The sequence below is a fragment of the Hyalella azteca genome, unplaced genomic scaffold, assembly GCF_000764305.2.
Source record: "Hyalella azteca isolate HAZT.00-mixed unplaced genomic scaffold, Hazt_2.0.2 contig3170, whole genome shotgun sequence".
Taxonomy (NCBI): Eukaryota; Metazoa; Arthropoda; class Malacostraca; order Amphipoda; family Hyalellidae; genus Hyalella; species Hyalella azteca.
This window is the reverse complement of record NW_025933422.1, coordinates 137239-148250: the sequence shown is the minus strand read 5'-3', so window position 1 is coordinate 148250 and position 11012 is coordinate 137239. Positions and strand designations below refer to the sequence as shown.

General features: G+C 42.0%; 1 protein-coding gene across 1 annotated transcript; it reads right to left on the bottom strand.

Moving 5' to 3' along the window:
• Positions 1–904: 904 nt before the first annotated feature.
• LOC108683337 lies at positions 905–10636 on the bottom strand. The gene is made up of 7 exons (XM_047879485.1): positions 10598–10636; positions 10312–10452; positions 9894–10115; positions 3489–9589; positions 2519–3230; positions 2053–2186; positions 905–1707 (listed from the first exon to the last, which is right to left on the bottom strand). Exons 4-7 carry the CDS (start codon positions 9214–9216, stop codon positions 1589–1591), a joined length of 6693 nt encoding a protein of 2230 aa, XP_047735441.1. The 5' UTR covers positions 9217–9589; positions 9894–10115; positions 10312–10452; positions 10598–10636; the 3' UTR covers positions 905–1588.
• Between the last annotated feature and the right edge of the window lie 376 nt (positions 10637–11012).

The following is an 11012-nucleotide window of genomic DNA, read 5'->3' as shown; positions in this document are numbered from 1 at the left end:
AAAAGAAGCTTATGATAATGAGATGTGCATACATATTAATCTCACAGGTAAATACTTTCACACAAATTTCTGCCTGAATATACTTTGAAATGGAATGTCGTAAAATAAAACCAAGCATTTAAAAGTCAAGGAAACTCCGAGTAAATTTACCATACCATGGAAAACAGTGAATTTATTTGTAAAATTCTTGGTTGACTAAAAATACAGCAAATAAATTAAAAACTATAGTTGGACAATAAAAATAAAAATAGTTGGACTCGCCTTTCATTCTTTCGTCTGTTCACTGGGTGGCCCAGTGGTGACAGTTCAGAGTATACCAGAATTGGAGCAGAGAGGCGCGGGTTCGATCCCAGCTCTGTGATACAGTTTCTGGTGAGAATCGGCGAAGAGGCCGGGCGGTTAAGCACAGCAGAATTTAAGCAGTGAGTTGCGAGTTCGAAACCGATACAAGCTGTGGATGTTCTGATATGTTAAGAATCGGCGACGGCCTAATAAACGCTGAAACCGCTATATTATTATTATAGAAAATATCAGACAAAGGGAAAAAGATTTGCATACTCAGTATGGTGGTTAATAATTCAGAAGCAGTCACTCCTGAAACGCAAATAAATAATATCTCCAATAGTCATACTGGCGTCGGTATATGGAACCTTCATCAGTTCTAACATAAGTCATAACTGTAATTCATGTAGCTACAATCCAGAAGAAATGAAAAAATTACCTTAGGCAAACGAAAAAGGTTTTCAAATAACACAACGTTAGCTTTCAGCTGTTCCTTTGGCGTACCTCGTGATCATTATTATAATCGTGAAAATCTGATCATTATTCCATCGTTCCTACAGATGGCGAGGCATTTCATTCAGATGTAGTCTCAAAATATAGAGGGTAAAATTGACAGACTCGGTAATATGATATTATTTATTTTTTATTATTAGTCACAGCAAAAGTTATTGGACAATATGTAGTTATCAGACTACCGAGCCAATAATGTGATTGAAAAAGTACATTATTTTTCGGCCGGCTCTCCTGTCCATACTCAATTGCACGAGCAGGTTATCAAATAACATATACAAGAATATACGAATAACTTACGTACCTATTGATTAAGTAATATAAATAGAGATCATGGTAACAATATTTATTAATGACGAATAAGTGTGAGCATAATGGACGGATACTGATGCCGTGCTCTCAATTGTGGAAGGTATCGGTGCAGCGGCACCAATCCTAACCTCAGCAGCAACACCAATCAGGGTAGGAGTGTTCAAAGCACGGAATTCTCTGGGTAACTCTAAGACTAGCAATATTATTGAGAATTAAATCAGTTTAGCCTGAAATATTCACCAACCGAAAGAGCCGAGACATAGCAACAGTAAAAAATTAAACAGTATCGATGCTGAAATTTTTGCAGATTAAACTATAAATTTTTATGGTAAGAACACATCCTTGATTAGAGCAGTGAATTGTTAATAATTACTGCAGGGTCGCACATTTTACAGTAATTTTTTGCTTCAAGGTTATGAATGCATAAATGATCTTGTGGAATATTAGCAGCAATGTGATTAGTTCGAACAAATTAGTTTAGAGATCAGTTGAGGGACTTGAGGAGGTCGTTGATGGCCGACATGTTGCGCTGGAGCCGCTCCTGCTCACGACGTTTCAATGCCGAGTCATCCAATGATATCACTGCGCTGTCTTTGCTCTTGGCTGCGCAGAATAATAACAAGATAAAACTATGTATAAGATAAACTCTTTAAATTATTGCAATTTAATTTTATGATCGAACATTGCCTTTGTGGATGACCCAATATAAGCTGCCTAAAATCGACGAACCGACTACCGACCATCAGGATTATATTTCCTTTCGTTGAAATTTATCAAGTCATGTCGCTAGCAAACTTTCCAAATGCCCTTAATTTTCCTCTTCTTATAGAACCAGCAGCTTACTATAGCAACTAACTGCATTTACACTTGAAATACTTATCAGCTACAGATGAAAGTTTCATATGGTCCTTATACTCCTACTCAGTACTTAAGAATGAAGCAGCATACCTCTAGGCTTAAGCCGCAGCCTCACTTCTCGCGGGGACGGCGAAGGAAAGCACTTCTGGACGTTGCTGCCGCGCACCACGAACACTTCGGCAGCCTCGCTGGCCGGCGCGTCGTGGGGGCGCGCCAGCTCACTGCTGCCCGTCACATCAGTCGGTCGTCAACAGAAAAAAATGGATTTCATTCAATGTCATGGGAGCTGTACATTGAAATTAGAGATTGGTGAAAATATGTTATTATTAGCGGCTACGTAAAATCAATATTGTTTGAATTGAGCAACAGGTTTTTATATGATAAAGTAACTTTAGGGGGACCTTGAAATACGAGAAACAAACTAACCTAACTAAGAGTCAAATTCATTGCGTGTTCAGTTCAAAATAAATCGAAATTAGCATGGAATGCATCATAATAGAATTTAGACACATTCAGATCACGCCACTCCGGCAGTTAAAAAGCCATCTAACCCTACCTTTTCTTAGAGTTCTTTCTGCCATAGAAATGCTGTAGATCGGCTATCATATCTGTTGTACGTTGTGGCATCACCGAAGTTTCTCCGACAACTTGCGAGGGAAAATCTCCTAAGCTGACGCCGCTGCTGTAACTGCGCGCACTCGTGCCGCGAGAGCTGCACCGGGTGCTAACGGCACTGACAGCTCGTCCTGAGCCACTCAAGGCGCTGACCGCTCGCTCTGAACCGCCCAGGATACTAGTAGCCCTCTCTATGAACTGCTCCCGAACTGACTTTTTCCTTTCCTTGGACTTCGTTCCATCTTCATCTACAACATTTTCACAGGCGGTTGAAATTTTCGACGTGATATTATGTCTTCGTGCACCCAATTGCAGATCATTCAGTGAACGCTTAATGAAGAGACGAGAGGGAATCGTTTCAACTTGCTCTGGAGGAAGTAATTTATAACTTTTGGAAGAACTATCCATCGTTCTAGACAGAGAGTAGCTTCTGATTTTCTGATTTGCCATGCGAGTACGATGATCGTCGAGAAGCTCGTTGGAAGCAGATTCTGCAGCTTGACGCGGTCTGCGGCCGTATTTTCGCGATTCAGATGATAACTTTGGGTGCTGTCTATTGCTGCTAGCCTTCAAATTAACGACTGCCGTATTGGTCTCTCTAAAAGCTTCTCGAGGAACTGATCCGCTGGCAAATGGACGACTGCGACGTTTCTCTGGAAAGTAAAAATAATATTCAATAACAAAATCAAGATTTATGTATGAATGTGACTTTAATGCATCACAATAGACTTGACATGTTTAAGATATTCGCGGTGACAACTTTCAAAAAAATGCAAATATCAAAATTCATTTATTGATATAAGGGAAATTTGTGTTTAGTTTCCGAATTAGGGAACTTCTATACTTGCAACACGCAGATAATAAACATTGTTATACCTTACGGCAGTTGCGTATTCTTGCTTTGCGCTTACCTTCCGCTGCCTGCTTACGCAGTATGTAATGTTCCGCTTCATGTTTATGAGATATGTAATTATTTTCACGGATTTCACGAACGGTTGATGACTCTGACAATTCACTGTTGCAAGATTTGCTTTCATCCCCATTTCCGACTTGCACAAGCAGTCTGAGTTGTCTGGAAGCCATTACTCGTACGTCTGGCGGTTGCCTGCCAGCAATTACCTGGACAGTAACCTGATTTGTCCCAGCGTCATCTTCAGAGCCATGGCTCATGAAAACCTGTGGTTTTGGGGTACGAGGATTCGAAGAACAGCCATGTTTAGTGTGAGCATGATACATCGGAAGAGATGCCAGAAGTCTGTCCAAGGAGCTGAGGGTGGCAGGCTTGTGCTGGTGCTCTGGAGTGTCGATGCTGAACCCTCGAGACCTCTGACGTCGGATTCTTCTTCTCTCCAAAGCCTTGATGAGTCGCATTGACACCTCTGAAGGTTCACTATGCTTCTCGTATTCTTCCGGCAGACTCTTATCGCTGGCTGACTGTTCTCTGTAATTTTCGTCTCCGTCTTGGCTATTGTGTGATCCAGGTTGGTTATTAGAAGTTTCGAGGGGCGATGAAGAAGATAGAAAGCTCTCGGTCGGAGAAGGGAGCTCCTCGAAAGAAGCAGGAAGAACAGGTTGACACGGTTCCCACAACCTTCTCATTTCATCATGATCTTCATCAACATGATGATCAGAATTTATATTTTGATCATTTTTGTAATCAATGTTCTCAATATCATCATCGCTTACAGCTTCCATTATATCTTTGGGTAGAGTGGACTGAACCCACAAATACGTAGACCTGTGGCCACTTCTTATTCGATCTAAATTTTCTTTCTTAGATTTGGCGGACTGTGGACGAGACGGTAGTTTGTTAGTATCGGGAGTAGTTGCACGACTTTTAACAGAGAGAACCGCATCAGAGAGCTCAGAGCTAATAGAAGACGGATTCATTTCGACTTTTTGATCTTCCGAAGCACTAGCGCTACCAGTGTACTGCTTGATATCAGTTGGAGCTGGCATCTCCATTACGCCCGAGTCAGTAGATGGTGAAGAGGTTGGGATTTTTGCCGCACCTGGACTGCCAGTGGAAGAATCACCATCCTGACTGGATTCTTCGCATCCTGGTTCTGGAGAATGCGGAGACTCTGGCCCCGACGAACGTAACGAAAGCGGCGATACTTCAGCAGCGAACACTCTCTCTTGAGAGTGCCCTTTGGAAACGGAAACTCGGGTAGGTAATGCAACGTGCAAAGATGATGCAGGTATCGATTTAGTTGAATGTCCGGCATCTGTAAGATTTTCATTCCCACAAGTTTTCGATTCAACCTTTATGCAAGGAACATATTTTTGAGAGACATCTTCAGTCACAGATTCACAGTTGTCAATGCTATCTGAAAACTGGGGAGTTTTGAACACTTCTGAATAAAACCAGGGTTTACTTCCTTCATCTTCTTCTCGCTTGAATGAATTTTTTTCTAAATCAGAAGAAGAGTTATTTGAATGAGGAAGCGTTTCATTCTCATCATTCCCGATTTCATTTCCATCTTTAGGCGAGTTATTCCTCGTACGGTCACTACTGGCCGAAAGGTCACCTCGCAAAGTACAAACTAATCTTTGATCAACTTCATAATTTGTGCCAAAGATGAACTTTTTTTCAAAACCAAACGCAGTAGAATCAACTTCCAAATTGGACGTTAACTGAGAACTTTCAACACCATGAGCATTGCCCCCGTCTTCTATCTCATCAACAGCTTCAGTTTTCACCTCATTCAAAGCTCTAGCTTCCATCTCATCATCAGCTTCAGCTTCCACCTCATCAGCGGCTTCAGCTTCCACCTCATCAGCGGCTTCAGCTTCTTCCACCTCATCTGCAGCTTCAGCTTCCACCTCATCAGCAGCGTAAGCTCCCACCTCATCAACGGATTCAGCTTCCTCCTCATAAACGGCTTTAGCTTCCACCTCGTCGACGGCTTCAGCTTTCACCTCATCAACGGCTTTAGCTTCTACCTCATTAGCAGCTTCGGCATCCACTTCGTGAACAGCTTCAGCTTCCACCTCATCATCAGCTTCAGCTTCCACCTCATCAACGTCTTTAGTTTCCACATCATCGGCGGCTTCAGGTTCATTCTCAGCATCGTTTTCGGCTTCCAGGTCAACGTTGGATCTGATTTCAAACTCAGCGTTCGCCCGGACTTCCAACTTTGCGTTGGTTCTGATTTCAACCTCTGAATCGGCTGTAGCTTCTACCTTAGCTTCTGCTTCGGCTTCCACCACAGCATTGGTTTCGGCTGCCACCACAGCATTGGTTTCGGCTGCCACCACAGCATTGTCTTCGGCTGCCACCACAGCATTGTCTTCGGCTGCCACCACAGCATTGTCTTCGGCTGCCACCACAGCATTGTCTTCGGCTTTCATCTCTGTATCCGCTTCGGCTTCCAACTCCGCATCAGTTTCGGCTCCCACCTCTGAGTCGACTTTGACTTCAATTGCGGTATCGGCATCTGCTTCTAAATGTTCTTCAGGTTCGGATTCAACAGCAAAATCCATTTCGTTTTCTACCCCAGTTTCGGCTCTTACCGATTCATCTACTTTCTCTTCTGCCTCGGTATCACATGCTTCTTGTGAACTAGCATCGGGAGTGTCTGATACCACTTCCTGGTCTCCATTTATAACGACAGCTTCAACATGGGTTTCCACAAATAAATCGGATTTGCCTTTTACTGTAGCATTAGCAGCAATAATTTCTACTTTGGAATAGCCATCTGCTACGGTGGTACGCGACGAAAGAGCCTCTGTTCCCTTCACAGAATAATTTTCAGCCTTCACCGTGGAATTCTCTCCATCGTAAGAATATGCATCTTTTGGTTCCGAGATATTGACTTTTATGTCGCCAACAGTATCGTTTACAGCTGTATCAACTTTGGCTAGAATATCTTCGGATCCATAGGTACTAAGTAGCGAATTTACATTGGTCTCAATTTTTGCGCTGAAATCATTGTTGGACTCAGCAAAATCGTTCAAATCGTCATCTACAGCAGATTGTATACTAACTGCATCGGAATCGTGATAAGCGTTTTCTTCGGGGTCCCCCTCTGGATCATCTGTTAGAATTGCTGAACTAAGAAGATTGTCTTCAATTTCGTTTTCACACGTTTCGGCACAATTCACACGTTTGCTCGTTTCATCACTATATAGCTTTTCGTTCTTGATGCCCATAACCTGGCCCTCAGGCTCGCTGTTTTTTTCTTCTGCATCAAATTTTTCCTCACTTTCCATAGTGGTGTTTTCCAACGTACGAGAGCCGTCAGACTGAGCATTAGAGCTGCGAGCACTACCGCTAGGTTCAGCCTCTTCTTCTATTGTGGATAACAAAGAGCTCACAGAATCGTCAGTGGAGGTAACTGAATCGTCTAAGCCTAACAAACTGTCATTTAACAAATGATCCGGGAAGAAATTATCATCAGAATGGTAAACTTCGTTTACGCCGTTGACAGTTCGATTGGTAGCTTCATTTTTCTCTATGGTTTTAAGAAAGGATTCTTTCTCGGTAACATTCTCGACCTGGGAAGCATTTTCACGCTTGTCCTCCAGACTATTACATGTATTATTTAAGGGAAGAATTTTATGCCCTCTATCATCCTCTTTTGAACTCGAAAATTCATTAGGAGTGAAGTAGGCAGACGCACACGAGCCGTTTTCATAGAATGTATCTCCTGGATGGTCGGAACTTCTTAGATTTGATTTGTCTGTTTGCAAGGAAGCTAAGACAAGATCAGTTTCTCCGTCCGCGTGAATACATTGTTTATCAGTGGACATATCGACCTTTTTAGGAGTCATCTTGATCATTTCGTTCACAGTAGCTTTACCATTTGTAGTTTCTAAATCCAAGCCATCACGTTTTTCACCGCTAAAGATGCTCTCCAGTGGGGTGGTTTTGTTCGTCAAAGGCACGCACGTACCTTCAGATAATTCAGAGGTCGTCTCTCGAGCAATGTCATCGACAGGACTATCCATGTCAAAACTTCTGCTATTCCTGCTACTTCTACCTGCAGCAATCACTGTAATGCGTCCGGAAGACTCAGTACAAACGCTCCCATCATCTGTTTCCATTTCATAACCATCTTCCCGAGAACTTAGAGACTTGGGAGGCGATCCGAAATCTTGGATGCTCACATCATCATCTGTCATCAGTTTTACGAAGTTAAAGTTTCCCGACGTACTTTCGTTCCATGTTTTTCTAGCTGATTCGGACTTGTCATTTCTGAGTATAATTGGTGACTGTAGATTTCCAGTAGCCTTGTTAGCATTCTTGGAATCCTCCACCAATTGTTTGCAGGAATTAATCAAGTCCTGAGAAGCCTGATGGTTGTACGAATGAAAGGCCGTAGAAGCGTCTCCTTCTCGTTCTATTACGAGAATCTCGTCCTCAGAATCACTTTCAGACTCGCCGCATTCATTATACATGTGGAGAAAATTTGATTCCTGTAATTTCATACTGGAAGACTCGCGATGCGTTTTATCGTTTCTTATATTTTCCGACGATACCCCACCGCCATCAAGAGAACTCAAACGAGTTATTTCTGAACTCGAAGAAGAACTTTTATTTGCCACAGAGGCATCTTTAGATATTAAGCTCTCAGTCTCTTCATCGTTACCAGAAGGATACATGACACCGAGTGTAGATACTTCCCCTACACTCGTCAGGCTTTGATCTGAAAATTTCCTAGTGGCACTCGTAGATCTTGAAGGAGATGCACTGGTAATGGCAGGAAGTGAATTTTTACGAGAAAATGAAGGACTCTCCAAACTTTTAGCGCTGCCAGTCCGACTCCTGGTGAGCGGAACAGGTGGTAATTCGTTTGATTTATTATCAGGCTGGAAGTCATTGAGTATTTCATTATCAAGAGTCTTGGGGAATGGAACAGAAAATTCTGTTATTAATTGGCGGGAAAATTTTTGATTATTTCTTATTTTTCGTTCTTTTTGTCTTTGAAAATTACTAAGTCTTTCACTGAGGCGTGGAGGTAGTTTCACACGTGGGTTATCCTCATATTCATTCTCGCTATCAACGCTAACGAAAAAAACCTTATTCGACAGATGTTTGTCATCGCTCACTTCATCTTCTTCCAAGCTGTCATAATAGTTACTGTCATTATCATTTACCTGTGTCGACGAACTTCGATCCAATCCATGGCCCAAAGTCAGTTGTTGCTCATCAGTCTGAACAGACGCGTCTGTAGTTGAACATTTGAATATTTGACATCTCATGCTACGAACACTGGAATGTTTAGAAATCCATTCTTTCCTGTAAGTTTCTTTTTCTAATTCATGAGCGTTTTTGCCATTAGTGAATTTACTAGGACCTAATTTATCTAATAATGGGCTTGAATTGAATACTTTTTCTGTGTCATTTTGTAGAACTCGGGCTAATTGATGACTCCATTTCTCTTTCTCTGGCGAATCTTCTCTACATAATTGACTTGTAGCGTTGATTCGTTCAGAAGACGATAGTGACAACGATGTCGGAACTATTATAAGATTATTTGTATCCTCAAGATTACTTAGGATAGATATTGTTTCATAAACAACAGCTGAGCTCACACACTTGAACTCTTTGAGGTCTGGCATGGACCGTCTCCGATTGAGTTTCGGTTTTTCCACGAGAAGAAGCCTAGAGTCTGGGACCGGTAAATACTCCATCTTGGATCGTCGGCGTCTCAATACCGAAGAGTCTGTGATACGAAAACTTTCACGCAAAGCTTCAGTCGTGCCTGATTTGACGGGAATGTCACGCGAAATTAGCGAGCGTTTCAGTCGTTCATTCCTAAACTGTTGGAGACTACGTAGTTCTTCTAATGAACGTGTTGGATAAGGTTTCTGATTCTCCCTTATGACCGATGCAGTTTCACAATGCGAATTATCTACCGAAGATTTATTATCTTCAGCTTTAACGGAGCGGCATAGTCGATAGATGCGGCCATCAGGAGTTCGACCGGGAGGGAAGACTTGGCGATGAGCAAATTTCCTTTGAGTAAAACGCGATTCCAGACTAGGCTTGCTCGCCGATGCTAACCTAGAAAAAAAATGAGAGTAAAGCGGATATTTACATTTATTTATAGGCGTTGAAATAGCTTCCAATAATGAATAAATATAAATATGATTTACTATTCAAGGTCACATTTGGTCTCGAACGCTCGAATTTCAACCAGCACTCAACCTTGTCGAAACAATACCTTTAAAGCCAATCTTGACCTAGCCTGTGGACAAAAAAATACGTTTTCAGTATCTAATTCATTTTGTGACTTATTTATATAAAATAAATACTGAAATAAAGTTTTGATCAAGTAAACATGTCATACCGATGAGTTACTACTAACAGTGGAGTAGAGCGGCTCTTAGCCACCGCATTGCTGACTAGCCGTTGCCTGGCTGAGAGATCTTCGGTTGAAACAGACTCCCTGCTACCGCTGCTGTCTTCGCCAGGTAAACTCACACCTTCCGCGCTTGTTGGTGAGCGAAACAGGTTAGGAACAGACTTGCTGATGCTCGAGTCCTTTCCCTCAGATGATAGTCGAGGCGACTGCGGTGATGGCGAAGAGCTGTTCGAATAATTATCAGTCTCAGGTAAGTGAGTTGGATTGAAGTAATTCAAGCAATTAATGAAGAAAAAATGTTGACGGTTCGATCACTGTATTTTTTCGAAATTTGATCAGTATTTTAGCATGTTTTTGAATGACGGTACTCATGATGAACCGATTTTCGTCGAAATTTAAGAAATTACTTGTACATTCTCACCGCTTTTTGGCGTATTTCTGAATGGGCTCCCTGAGGAATTTCTCAGTAATGAAGTTCCTACGTTGCCGCCTCTCGGACAGCACTCTGGCTCGTCGCTGGCGCTCGTCGAGTTCGGCTCGATGCAACTGCTCCCGTTTTTGTCTGAAATTATTTCACAATAATATATTTTTAACAAGATTTTATAATCTAATAACTTTAAATACTAAATGTACAATATAACCAGAGTATTTGTCGACCTTCAAAAATGATGAACTCCGATTCGAGTGTTTTCGTCAGCGTTACTCACTCGTCTCTACGCTTGGAGTTCCGAGAAAGAAAACGGATGCGTGTCAAGTAGTCTTTAGAGTCCGCGTCGTTACTTGAAATTCGCTCTCTGATTGCTTCGGATTGCGAATCCGTTTCTATATATTTGTTGCAGCTTTTGGTACCAACACTAAGGCTGGATGTACCGCTAATAGAATTATGGCTGCTACTAGGACCGTAATGCTTTCGATTATTGAGTGGACTCGTGCTGTTTATGACTGTCGATTTTCGCAGAGTATCTTTGTAGGTGTTCCTCGAAACATCATCGCAGCTTTTGAACACGACTGAATCTCCCTGCCGAGGGAGGAAGTTGTTAGTAAAATTTTCTCCTTCAATGTTTGAATGTTTTTCTTGACATTCGATCGGGCTTAGTATATCTGAAGCCTCCGTAACATGCG